The 14288-nt window shown below is 33.2% G+C and overlaps 1 protein-coding gene and 1 long non-coding RNA gene across 3 annotated transcripts; one reads left to right on the top strand and one right to left on the bottom strand.

Annotated features, from left to right (window-relative positions):
• Nucleotides 1-4539: 4539 nt before the first annotated feature.
• On the bottom strand, nt 4540-5735 carry LOC149931628 (uncharacterized). Its single transcript, XM_090155822.1, has 3 exons — nt 5618-5735; nt 5432-5516; nt 4540-4835 (listed from the first exon to the last, which is right to left on the bottom strand). The coding sequence occupies exons 2-3, from the start codon at nt 5511-5513 to the stop codon at nt 4564-4566; spliced, it is 354 nt and encodes a 117-aa protein (XP_090011948.1). The 5' UTR covers nt 5514-5516; nt 5618-5735; the 3' UTR covers nt 4540-4563.
• Nucleotides 5736-6001: 266 nt separating this feature from the next.
• LOC149931627 (uncharacterized) lies at nt 6002-13215 on the top strand. Of its 2 annotated transcripts, none has more exons than XR_016472845.1 (4): nt 6002-6180; nt 12050-12148; nt 12217-12570; nt 12882-13215. It is a non-coding gene; the product is annotated as an uncharacterized LOC149931627 (long non-coding RNA). The 2 variants fall into 2 exon arrangements; XR_016472846.1 differs by lacking the exon at nt 6002-6180 and adding an exon at nt 10232-11509 and having other exon boundaries at nt 12047-12148.
• The last annotated feature ends 1073 nt before the right edge of the window (nt 13216-14288 follow it).

The following is a 14288-nucleotide window of genomic DNA, read 5'->3' as shown; positions in this document are numbered from 1 at the left end:
TGTTGATGGTTCACCCATATCAGAGAGTTCTAGAAGTCAGCTTTAGCCCATTTTTGGCGTAAGTAGAAATTTAAAAAACTCTGAACATTTTCCAATTGGTATTTATTATGGTTTAAAGAAACCTGAAGACCCTGATTCACTTTTACAGACCTTTGTCTTCGAAGCGATTGAATTAATTGAAAACGGTATATTAATAGACGGCCAATTAATTATGATTAAATTCATTGGCTTCGCTTGTGACACACCTAAAGGACACGCGGGGTTCTATGGTTGTGACTAGTGGATGTTACAGGGCAAATATATTCAAAATCTCCTTTGCTTCCTAACCACGGAATTTGAACCAAGAACCGATGAAAACTTGAGAAATAAAGCTAACTTAGAACACCATAATGAAACTCCAAGTTTAGAATCTATACCCGGAATTGACATGGTTGATAACTTTCCCCTAGACTATATGCATTTGGTTTGCCTAGGGGTTATGAAAAAACTACTTCAGTCGTGGATGACAGGCAAATAGGCAAAATTTAAGCTGACGGAAAGGAAAGTGCTGGAGATATCAAGTCTATTGACATCTCTATCATCCGCAACTTGTTCAGAATTTGTGAGAAAACCTAGGTTTTTAATTGACCCCAACATGGTTTCGACAATATATGCTTTACTCAGGAATACTTGTACTACGCAATCATTGACCTTAGTCTTACTATGAACACTTTCTTAAACATAATTTCTACTTTCTTAGTTAATATGTAGCTTTGTAGAATTTTAGTTAGTCCGGTATATCAACCCGCCTTAATTGATTTCGTGGATACGCTCTTGAAATACTTTGTGGAATCATACGCAGTTCTTTATGGGAAACAATTAATATCTTTCAATGTCCACGGACTTCTTCACCTAAAACAACAAAGACTAAATTATGGACCATTGGATACCTTTAGTGCGTTCCAATTTGAAAATTATTTTCAATAACTTAAGAACACACTAGCCAATTCTGATCGACCTTTGAAACAATTAATTAATCGGATTAGTGAAGAACGTAGTGCTCTTGACTGTATTTAATAGAACAGATTCTGTTATTTCATATCATATGAAACATAACAACGGACCTCTTATTCATTAGCGTGATGACCCACAATACAAGTGTGTAAAACTAGAGCATTTTGGATTAAGTACTAAAGAATGTGATAATTGTTGTATAACGGAAGACAATTCAATAGTATAAATAGAGATCCGCAGCAAACACTAAATGTCCCCAAGATATGCATATGAGCTAAGTTTGTGGGATTGGTTATATTCATAGGATATCCAAAAAAACCTAAATTATCAATATTGGATGTTCCTGGGGTAACCAAATATCATCACTTTCCTGATCCCCAGAATATCCATTAGAAATGTGTTAAGACATTCTAAGAATATTCCATGGACGTTGACTGGATGTTCGTTATGTCCCCATTTCACACTAGGTACATTCTAAGAATATCTGTTCTGATATTGAAAACATATTTCTTCACCCAAGGTACATACCATGAATATCTTAGAATAAACAAAAATATACGAGCCGAAATACCAAAGATATCAAATGGATATTTGATACGAGATGTATTGGATGTATATTATGCATAATAATTTGAATTTATGGAAATGAAGCAGTCAAGTTATAAAATTTAACAAAAAAAATTTATTTCAAATTAATATTTTACGAATTACATTGTTTTTTGGGGCGGTTTGATCATTTGACTTGACACGGTCAGATGCAATTCCACACACGACAATAAGATACATAATTGCAAACCGAATAACTAAACTATACTGATAAAAATGGCTTCGAATAATGGGAAGACGACTTTGTGTTTCTTCCGATAAAAACTATTCTCCAGGAATGACCGACCCACGAGGAACCTTTTGAATATATAAAATATTAAAAAAATTATATTTAATTAAAACAAATTATAGAAAAATTGGTGAAACTTATTAAAAATTATTTCAGATGAAAAAATATTTTTATAGTTTTAAATTTAATTTTCTCTTGTCGGCGTCGTCGCAACGCCTTGTTGGGCGCTAAAGTAAATTTGTATATTTGGATATCTAAGTGATATTTTTGGTGAAGGCCTATTAGGAACAGAGATTTTGGATGTATTACGGATATCCTTGGTATATGGGAATTTAAAAAGGGTTTTTGGATGTTCCAGATATATTCCTCTAATAACCATTCTGGGTGGGGTTAACCTGGGAGTTTTGGATCTTTTTGGTACATCTATAGGGTATTTTGAGTTTGCTGGGTTCGAACATTGCAACGTCCGTAATAGACAAAGATATCAAATACGTTATTGGATGAAAGTTTCTTTGGTTGGTAATTCAATCCGTGCGACTCTATTGCTGTTGATGTATTTCATGCCAAAACTCTATCTGCTCTAATGAGATGGCCTCTTTCACAAATAACTGGAAAAGCTCTTAAATATGTTATACACAACTGTGATTAGTCGTATTTAATATCTCAACTTCTTCACAATGAAAAGTTGGAAGGAAAAGTAGGGCATATCTCTTAATTGCATATAAATATGTATTATACATGTTAAATCAGTTAGGTTGGTTTCTAGCACAGCGACTTATAATTTTTTTTCCAAAATTTTACACTTTTAGTTTTAACTACAATTATCAGTATTAAAGAAACTAAATTCAAATTGTTCATAACTTGTTTACAGCTTCTAAATGGAAAATAATCAAAATTAATTTTTGGTTGTTGAATTTAATCAAGGAGGGGCCGCAGTTATCCCGGATGTTTGGGTAAATAGAAATTTCAAACCAATTACTTGTCATTGGCCAGGAGACAAATCGGCAACCAATCTAGCGAAAAAAAGAGCCAATGCTTGTGATTTGTGGGAGTTATTTGCCATTACTATTTTATAGAGTTCCGGTAAGATATTGCATAGATACAAACATTAACACGTACAATAATGATATAACATTCATTTGCAGACACCTTTAATGGAGCAGTTGGACGTATGAAGAGAAGTCTTCAGGATTCGGTCGATAATCTCTCGTCAAGTAAAGAAAATAAATCGACGCGAGCGATACGGAAAAGAAAAAGAACCGAGGATGCCTATTCCCACTTTGCAGATACAGATTCCGAAGAGATTCAACCGTTACACCATTTACCAGTTTCAAATTCTATTCCTGGTGCTTGTTCCAAAAAGATGACAGGTAATATGAAAGCAAATTTCATTATTACATAAAATTAAGTGTTCAACCCTTTTACGGAATGAAAGCAAAGCTTCTAGCCAAGATTTAGCCCGTACTGAGCCATTGGCGGTGCCACTAGTTGACCAAAACTCTTTTAGATCTAGTCTAATCAACAGGCATTGCCCTCATGGTGTCCTTGGATTTATATCCTACGGAACAAACGGAATTCAACTATCATTACCCAATCTTAAATAGCTGCAGCTGTACCTGATGATAATAAAGTTTATTTTCATAGCACCTCCAATATAATTTATTAAAAGTATTCCTCTTGAATTTTTAGTCTAGTCTAATGCTTTTGAAAATAATAGCAGTCAAGGTACAATAAATTAAATTATTGTATTAAATTATAATAATTTATTGTATTTTATTTTTCTTTACTTCACAGAATAATTCAGTTTTTTATGGTCCAAAAAATCACAGTCAATTCTATTAACGAGTCTATCGTTAACAAAAGGTAAGAACCAAAATATATTTATATATATTTTTATAATTTAAAGAAAATTCTCCATTTGGACCGCCCAGCTCAACTCTGCCGCTAATCTAAATTCTGCCTTTCATATGAACTTAAAACCGAGTAATGAAAGGAATTGCTAGATTAATTATTATTATTTCCTCTTCGGTTCTCAAACCCTTCTTAAATTATCAGCTTTACATAAGCAAGCTTCTTTTATCACCTCCACAAAAAATAATTTGTTAATTCGAACTAATACAGTTTATTCACTGTGTAAGAAGCGTACAATTTTATTAAATATGAGACACTTGGCTTTCCTTATCAAACGAGATACCCTTACTTTAACCTTTTTTCGCTTTGAAATCGCGACATTATATATCTTAATATATGTAATTATTAAAGGATAAATGGTGGCTTAAAATAAGTTTGGAAGTAAAATAAATTGGACTGTCTCTTATCTACTTACTCCAATAGTTGGTCAGTCTTTTTTTAATCGTTTGTTTTTAAATTGTACGGAATTAAAACTCATGACTTAAATATATAAATATTTAATCGTATTATTTTAAGATTTATTTCTTAAATCAATTACGCATGGATATTTCGAATCAGATTTAATTTTTTTTTAGATTATTTAGAAATATATCTCCTTTAAGTATCAGCTACTTTGAGTTGTTCCGATAGCAGTTTGAATAAATCCATAATACGCGAGTCTGCGATTTTCCTTGACGGCCGATCGCCCCAAATTTACATTCAAAACAGACGCTTTAAACAAAACGTTCTTAGAAACCTCCTCTCCCACAGTTTCAACCCAATGTCTTGCACCCGAAAAATGTGACATTTCAAACACAAAGTTTCAATAGTAGTTTTTAATCACTTCATTCGATACATTTGAACATGCCTTTCCAAGTCGTACCCTTTCCTTCCTGATCATTTAATGTTTTGAAGTAATCCATACACTCTCGAGGACAATTGTTCTTGGCAGCATGAATGCAGTATAACTTGAACTCTCCTGTGTATGGACAAAGGCACCGCCTTTGACACCGACCATCGGTGTTGGTATTACAATCATTGTAGTTGTAGCATCCGCCGGTTTTATTTGTGCCACAAGGTATGTCTTTGCATACATCTTTCACCTGAAAGTCGCACACTGATTCCAAATAGATATATAAAAAAGAATTAAAAGAAATTAATGAAAAACAAAAATGTTGATAATGAAATACTAATTTTAAGTATTTTATTGTGGTGGCTTGCTCGTAAAATGTTGAAATTGTATATGTTGCTAAATAATTTTCGTCAATAGTTGATTTGTAAAAATTAAGTCCAAGATCCGAACGAAATCAATATCTGATTTTGTTGTCAATAGCAAGAATATGGTAGAACACTAAAAGCCGTTTTCGGGCAATGTTTAAATTGCCAGAACGGCGATTCCGTTTGATGCTGAAATTGCTAACACAGGGTAGGGAAACGGAAGGTTACTAAGCATCATTTTCTTAATATATAATTTTGTTGTATGTGGTTGGATCAATATTTATCTTTTCAGTTTTTATAGATTAGAATTAGATCTCAATTTTGGTCAACGAATAACCTTTGGTCGTAAACTGTGCACGTTTAATCAGATATTTATATCTATGGAAGTTTTTTTTATTTTCCGCGAAACGTTTTGCCGCAGCGTGAAAACTTATGAAATTTATGATTTTTCCAGCTTTGATCCAAAATTTAATCACAAAATATTTTTTATCTTACACTCTTCGAATTTCGGCGCTCCATTCGTGTTAAGAAACAGATATTGGCATACCAAAAGAAATACCAAGTATTTGAACATCATTTTCTGTATAATGAAATGTAAAATCTTAATGCATGTTATGCAATTTATAAAATATACTTTTGTAGTTCTATAAAGTTACTAATTGTTTATAAAATCTTGATTACCTTTGAACAATATTAATGCAAAGAAGGAAATATAACGTTACGGACAACTGGTGCTAAGATCAACTGTTCACTTCTCTTTGTTACGTTTAACACTGCTTTGAATAAGACTTGTATTAATAATGATGAGCCTCAAGATTAGCAAAACTTTTTATATTGAATTAATATTAAAATTTATTAAACAAATTTTCTGATTTGTGTGAAACGTTTTTAAAAACGACTATGGTATCGTTAATAACTCAAAAAATACAATGGTGATATAAACTTTCTAAATTATATTCAATAAAACAAATAAATCTTTAAATCGAATACGTAAAATTCATTACTTTCAAAAGACTTCGAAAAGAGTAGAATGGGCAATAAAAACGAAAAATTATGTTCTTTTTATAAGTTTTGCACATTTTTACCTCTCCGAGGGGACTATGTCCCTTAGGAGGGGTTATACAACCACCGTGTCTGTTTGTGGGTCTGTCTGTCAGTCCTGCGAACGCGTTCGCATTTTCGGTGCAAAGTGTAATAACTGCGTACGCAGTTTCTCGAAGGATTGGCAAAACCACCGTGTGACGGTGAGCGTTAACGGATTGATTTGCGGTTGTGTTTGGTTGGTCTTGTTTCGTCAACGTTCACCGGATATTTCGTTATTGTTATGTTGTAGGTCGTGAATGTTGAGTTCGTGTTGTGACTGTTGTGGGTGTTGAGTTCGTGTTGTGACTGTTGTGGGTGTTGAGTTCGTGTTATGATTGTTGTGGATGTTGAGTCTGTTGTGTTTGTATGGGCGTTTTCTCTCCAACTTCTTCTTAATGACTTTGGGACGGACCGAGTGCTGAGTGTAATGCTACCTCTCAACGTCCAATGGTAGGGTTTCCACCAGTTGTACACGGTATTCGTCTTAGTATTATTTTGCGATTTTTTGGCGCCGGCCGGGAATCGAACCCGGGTCTGCCTCGTGCAAGAGATGTACTCTAACCACTCAGCCACCAACGCTTGTTAATTTACGGTGTTTTTCTAAAAAACAGCTTTGGCGAATATCCTCTACAAAGTTATAACGTTAGGTACTATAATTTATTCTGCATCATTTTAAATATTTATAAATTAAATCAATCTTATATTTAATTAAATATTTATAAATAATATTAATCTTATATTTCATTAAATATTTATAAATTATATTAATCTTATATTTATTTAAATATTTATAAATGATATTAATGTTATATATAATTAAATATTTATAGGTTATATTAATCTTATATTTAATTAAATATTTATAGATTACATTAGTCTTATATTTAATTAAATATTAATAGATTATATTAATCTTATATTTAATTAAATATTTATAGATTACATTAGTCTTATATTTAATTAAATATTTATAGATTATATTAATCTTATATTTAATTAAATATTTTAGTATTTTAATGTAAAATTTGATCGCGATCAGGAATTGAACTCGGGTCGCATTGTTACAATGCGAATAGTTCACCGCCGAGCCATTGACTTCCTTAGGGAAAATATTCAAGTAAAGGAACAATTATGATAAGGGGCGTTTTTTTACTAAACGGATTAATACAATCACTGTATATATTGTTAATTGAATGATAATTATTCAAAACTCCCGCGGAAACTATATCAAAGTAATAATATAGCGCCACCGTGTGGAGAACTATCAATCAAACCGGGTAAACAATATAATATCTTCAATTTTTCGAACTTTAGTCAAATCTTGACGGGTCTAAAAAACGCCAAATAAACGTATATAAAGCCGTTGCCGTCAAAATGGAAGATTTAGTCTTTCTTAGTTCTAAGCTGTCAGACGAACTACTACAGGACGGGGTCCTGGTGTCGGTCAAAAGTTATACGGTAACTTTGCGGTTTTAATTAGTATTTTCGGTCTTCGGTCAAGGAAAGAGTTAAATTGTGTTTCGCGTTTGGAACGTGAGCGAATTGACTTAAATGTATGAACAGTGCGTGTTTAAGACTGAAAGTGTTAAAGTAATTGTGAACTAACTCTAGTCAGCTGTAAGATAAAATTGATTGTTTTTATTTTTTGAATTGGAATAACCTAATTATACCCTTGAAATTATCAACTCAACCTGTGAAGCTAATTAAGTAGATTGGAAGTAATTAGTAGCGAACAGCTCTCAGCTGTTATTTAAGACAATAGTTTATAGTAAGGTAGTTGGAATTTAGTTAAAATTACTCAGTATAATTAATGATATTTACTTAAGTGTAAGTATGTTTTGGTTTATTTTTCAATCACGATGAACTAAGACAAATCTAGTCTTAGACACTTGAGTACCAGTTCTGTACAATTACGTAGGAGGGATATATATTGTTGGGTTATTGATGAAAGTTAAATCTAGAACGTTCCATAGACTGTTCTGAATAAAAATAAACATTTATAATTTTGCATAATTCTGGTTGCCATTTGATTTTCTAATCACTCGCCCACAACATTAAAGTTCTGGCAATCCCAAATCAACTAAATTGTCGATATAACGGCGACGGGAAATAATTCTCGTAAATTTATCGCGCGGCCTTAGGGAATATTCTTTTAACAAAATTTCGATAAACTATCGTTTAATTAAAATCAGCCTGATTCCGTTAAAATTATAAACCAAAAAGCGAACGGTCGTTATAATACCCTCTGTAGATATATCTTTCATTAAAATTTGCTTTGTATTTTATTCAACTGACAAACTTGTACCGTAAATAGGGTTTAATTCAATTGTGCATTGTTATAGTACGTCTAACTCACTGTTGTAACTACTTAACTTCTGATATTCTGAATAAATTAAAATTGGTCGTTTCGTCTCAATTATTTTAATTATAATTAAAATTTTATACCGGGCGGGATAGAACTGGGATAACATTTTTAACAAGTAACTCTAAATTGCGGAGATATATCTTTAAGGGTTATCTCAAGAAATTAATAGCACTAGGGACTATTCTTCCGAGGAGAGGTATATTTTGGCTTGCCAACTTGTTACCTCTCCGAGGGGACTTTGTACCCTAGAAGGGGTTATACAACCACCCTGTCTGTTTGTCTGTGGGTCTGTCTGTGAGGCCTGCGAACGCGTCCGCATTTTCGAGCCAAAGGGTAATCACTGCGTACCCAGTTTCTTAGAATCAGGGAAAAGGTTTTTCCAAAAGCGCCTTTTGTCATTGGGTGTAGTATAATTTTTTAACCGGCCGGGATTCGAACCCGAGCCCTCTTGCACGAGAGGTGAGCGTTCTACCGCAGAACCACGGATAAAGTTACGCTTCACTGAACTGCGAGTGAAAGCGTTTTTGAATGTTATTCGCGAAGTAAAGTTTACGAGGACAATAGTACAGAATTTGCGTAAGATGTAGCTCAAGAACTTAAGGCTGGCTGAAGAAGAGGTTTTATTTCAATTGGGGTGAAAGTGAAGTTTTAAAATTAGATATATATATATATGATGCAAAATTTAATTAAAAAAACGATAAGGATGCACTACGGTATAAGTAGCTTTACTTGGTGGAAACTTGAACAACTTTGAAGACGCGGGAGAAGAAGAAACGTGTACCGCCATCTATCTAGGTTATAATTTAAAACATGAAAATATATGCGCTCTTTAGAAAAGAGTTTAATTTAAATGCTCTTGAGGAAGAACACAGTGAACTGCGACCGTGAAGACATCGCAAACAATTTCGCTCTTCGTCTTTTAAGTTAAAGAGCGTATATTTATTTAAGAGAGCAGCGGAATATTTTTTTGCCTGGAATATCAACTCTGCAAAGTTACGCTTCCCAAATAGATCCGAGAAAAGGTTTCTTTTCCATTGATGAAGTCAACAAACCAAACTCTCGTAGATGGAGAAGCTGACCGTCTTATCATTTGACGAAATAAATGTGACATCGTTTTACGAGAACGATATTAAAAATGATTAAATAAATGAAGAGCACAAATATTTGCAAGTATTGGCTAGATGTTTTTTTTTCACCTTGAGCGTTTCAAAACACAATGGCAAAACTCGTCTAGTTGCAGACAAATTTGTCAGGTACTTTAGCCGGCTGTTAAACGAATGCCTCCATTACGGGTTAAAGACGAAGTAGTATCCCGATCAGCATCAATTAATTTTATTGAAATCGTAAATAGCTGGTTCGTTATGATACTACCAAAATTGGCTTCAGTGTGAAATTATATATAGTCTTTGGTGAAAACTATTTGCTCGACCAAACGCTATCGTGACTCCAACTTTTTTAATTCTAGCCCAGCAGTGCCACACACAAGGTAAACTGCTCGTAGCCTTCCCACACGATCGACTTTAAAAAAAATTGGTTTAATTTCCCGCCGATCGTGCCACCAGGGCGTGCATTCATTTGCAACGCTGGCTTTGATAAGTCTCCTAAGCCTAGGATTTTTTCCTAATTTGTACAGTTTCCCTCTTTAGTAAATTTCAATTAAAAAACAAAGTTTTACAAACGTTTAATTATAATTAAATTTATATACACACATTTAATTATATTTAAATTTATATACAAATGTTTAATTATATTTAAACATATTTAAATTTAATTTAAAACTTTTTATTAGCATCTTAGCTAACCTTAAATACTTTAACTTTATATATCTACTTTTAATTAAAATACGTGAACTGCATAATAGTGCATAGGTGGTTTTTATTAACTACTACTTATTTGTGCTAAAATTGAAAATAGGCTATAGCTCTAAATTATTAGTTTCACAGTAAAATGATTTAATTTCTAGATTTGAATATGATTTCTATCAATTTTTAAATAATATATATCGCAGAAGAAGTGAAATGGATAACGAAGGCCCTGTTAGTAGAAGTGTGAGTCTCAATTCCGAAAACGATGATTATAGGTATAACGACCTTAGCGAAGATGAATACATTTCGAAATCGATAAGCAGTCCTAATTCAGAGCCTTGTTCAAGTGACAAGCAAACAGATTTCCCAGCAGCAGTTGATGATCATTCTAAGGCCAAAAGTAAAATACTCCAAACCTCCAAGGACAAAAATCACTTCTAGAAATTTTCAAACGCCCCAACAGTGCACCCCCTTCTTTAAATTAAAATAAAAGCGCCAAGAGAAGAGCAGATGGGACTAAGGGTGCTATTGCGGTTAAGGAGTTGAAAAAGACTACAATGTCTCATAGCGATAAAACAGGCTTTAAGAGTACCAAAAACGCGAGTTTTCAAAATGATAAAAACATTCGTATTGTCGATATTGAGCCACTTGGGCTTGAAATTTATTAAGAAATGGACGTAGATGTAACTGACACGGAAGTTGAAACTGTTAAAAATGCAGATATTGAAAGATGTCTGACGGGCAATTTTATCAATACAAAACTAAACTGGTTGCGCTTATTAAAAGACCATCATACAAACAAAGGAAATAAGTTAATAAATGGAAAAGAATCTAAAACAATTGTGCTTTATTGCAATTATTGTGCTACTCCTAAACAAAGAAAAAAGCTATTCAATTTCAAGCGTCATTTGAAGGTAGATATACCATTCTTTTAATTTATTACTATGAAATAAAATTTTAATTTTGTAATACTATTATAGATTAGGCATAAAGATAAAGGCCTAAAATTTACAAATTAGTCTTCCAAAGAAATTATTTCGGGAGATACACCGAGTATGGAGTACTTTGTCGTTTGCACATCAACAGATTAGTTAAAGACATCAGTGCACGAGCTAAATAGTCCCCGAATGGAAATAAGTGGTATAAGACGTAGTTTGTGTTGATGGACTTCCTATTAACTCCACGGAGGGCTTGGCATTCCGGGCATCGTTCATTTAAAGATTACTCCCTGAAATACAAATGCAAAGCTGAGCTTCAGTTTCACGAGATTCAAGAGATGCATTTGACAAGAAGAGTTTACCAAAGGAGCAAAGCTAAAAGGTATCGCAGAAAAATGCTCACATATTACGCTTGACATATGGACAAGCGGATGTAGAGATGGCGTACTTGGTGTAAGATGTCATTTTCTGTCTGAAGGTTGGGAAATTGAGAAAGCGACTTTGGCCTTTATACATTTTGCAACCAAACAAACGGTTGAAGAAATAGTCAAACAAATTAAAAAGATGATAATTGAAACGAATCTAAGGAAACAAAAATAAAAATGAAAGTGCCGGGTCAAAAAGTCACAGCCTTTTAAAAGGATAAATTTTCCAAGCGCCTATCTTCTCTGGTTGGGGATATGGGCCAATGGAAAATAAAAATTATTTTAAAGAGTTTTGTTAACTAGCAAATACATGTAGTTTCATAAGATAACCCGCAATTTAAATTACAGTTGATGAGCTGAATTTAATTAATAAAAACTTATCTATTGAAGAACCCGCTATAGATATAATGCGTAGCTGTTCCTATACTGTTCAGCTGGCTGTTAATTCAGACTCAGAGGCAACTAACTTAATAAATTATTGTATTTTTCGTAAGCAGGCACATTTGGGACAGAAACTTTAAGCTATTGCGAAGAAAGAGGTTTTCCTTCCTGGCGCTACTCGATGAAATAGTGAAAATTTAGCCTATTAACGATTGGTAGATGGAAATTTTTTCTTTATTTCTATTTTGTTATTTTGAAAAAATATTTTTTTTCTTATTTTTAGACTGCAGTCCAACAATTGCTTTTGGAATACCACTCTACATGCCCAAGTAGTAGTAAGAAACAACTCAAGCTACCAACAAATTTCACAAGAACCAAAGTTAGAGATTTGGTGGCACTTTCGAAGCCAATTCGGACAGCGACTGATTTATTGCAGGGAGATTTTCCTACCTCGAATTTCGTATTTTGATATCTACATTTGAGGAAATCTATTCAATTTCAAGTACAACATTGTTTCCAGACCCGAAGGATCATTAACTCTCGGAAATGGCAAAAAGGTTTAAGCCATTCCTTCGCAACATAAATTACATTCTAGCATCACTACTGAATCCCTATCAAAAACTAAGAATGTTTTAAGGTGAAAATTTTATAAGTGCTATTATTATTGTAATAAGATTATTGTAATTTTTCGTAAACACGCACATTGAGGACCGAAACTTAAAGCAATTGCAAAGAAATATGATTTATTTTGAATATATATAAATAATATTTAACCAATTAAACCCTTATCCCTAGAGTAAGGGCTGTATGGATGGCCATTCCGGGGCCTGTAAACTGGCTGGGGGCCCCGGGCTGTAGCCCATTTAGCCCATGCCTTAAAACGGCCCTGATAAAACATAATTACCTCATATTCGATAGATATATATCTCATTCAAATTACTTCTATAGGTGAATCAGTACTTATACGGAAAAGAAATTCCTTCTTAAATGTCTTTGGGAATGACAGCGTCGTTAAAGTATTGGACAGTGAATGTCCCGCGGTACAAAGTATTGTCTGAAATGGCAAGAAGGCTTATCGCTATTCCTGCAAGTTCAGGGGATTGTGAACGTATGTTTTCTACAGCCGGTGCTTTGCAACGTGGTAGACACTCCTCGCTAACTCCTACGCAACTTGAAAGAATGTTAATGTACATAAGATTTCCGCTATTAAAGTTACAACTAGAAAAATAAGTAGCAGCGTGAAACGTATACGAACTGAAGTGTAAAATTTAATGTTAATTAAAATATGTTGAGTCAAACATTTTATTGAGTCGTGTCTCGTTATATTGAGCCTTCTTAAGTTAATTTAAACTTGAGTCTGAGACGAGTACAACATGAAATATTTAGATAAGAGTACAATATACTTCATTTTAGAAAATCGAGTTCGGGACGAGACGAGGAAAAAAATGAAAAACAAATAAGACCGAGGTGAGTCCACGTGAAAGATAAAGCTTAAAACGAGTCCGAGACTATGTCAATTTACCTGAGTCTGAGCTGAGCATGAACAACGTTTTTCGTTATTTGAGCCAGAGACGAGTAGTTAAGTGTTTGGGTAAAAATTTTGAGATGAGGCGGAGTCCAACTCGGTTAATCTAATTGATTATAAAAAATCTCCCACTAGGGAAAACCAACTCCTCGATAGAAGGAAAATGTTTAAAATAACACCTTTTATTTAATGAAAATAAAACCTCGCAACCTTAATTAAGGCAAAATGATTGAAAAACATTTCCGCTTAACCACTTTTATTTTTCATCTTAATTATTCTATAAAAGTGGATGTTAATTAAATCAGGAAACAAACGAAGCGTCAAATTTTAATATTTAATATCTCTAGCGCAAATAAAGTAAATTTTATTTAATTAGTTTTAACGTGTTAAGAAGTGTTCAAAGCTTGATGGGAATGTAAAAACCTATTTTTTATGGAGATTATAACATCGTAAATCATAAGATTTTAAAATCCCGATAGAAAATAATTTCTTTAAAATAATTAAAGGTATAAATTAGAAATGTATCTTGAACAGATTTGAAGTTAATACCTAATTAACATGATACAAAAACTTGCTAAATTTTTAGTTTTTGTTTGCGTTCGGCGATGTTAAGGATCTCTTATAAAGGAACGAAAAGGTGAATCAAAATATTACTCTGAACAGTTTTGAGATTTCTAACGGGCAGAAAATATTACCAAAAATGACAAATCATCACTTTCAAAGGGTTTTCCATACGAAAAAGTCTTCGAAAAGGGTACGCTAGAATCTATTCTAATTCGCCATTGCGCTGGCGCTCGCCCATGTATGATATTGTCAAAGCCCCTCACAAA

Source organism: Leiobunum rupestre, chromosome 8, assembly GCF_980474605.1.
Source record: "Leiobunum rupestre chromosome 8, qqLeiRupe1.1.hap1, whole genome shotgun sequence".
NCBI classification, from domain to species: domain Eukaryota; kingdom Metazoa; phylum Arthropoda; class Arachnida; order Opiliones; family Sclerosomatidae; genus Leiobunum; species Leiobunum rupestre.
This window is presented reverse-complemented; position numbering and strand designations above follow the sequence as displayed.

Coding starts and splice junctions, on each gene's coding strand:
- LOC149931628 (XM_090155822.1), bottom strand. CDS start 5,513: ATGATGTTCAAATACTTGGTATTTCTTTTGGTATGCCAATATCTGTTT. Junction 4,836..5,431: donor AGCGCCGAAATTCGAAGAGT/GTAAGATAAAAA, acceptor ATTTGGAATCAG/TGTGCGACTTTCAGGTGAAA.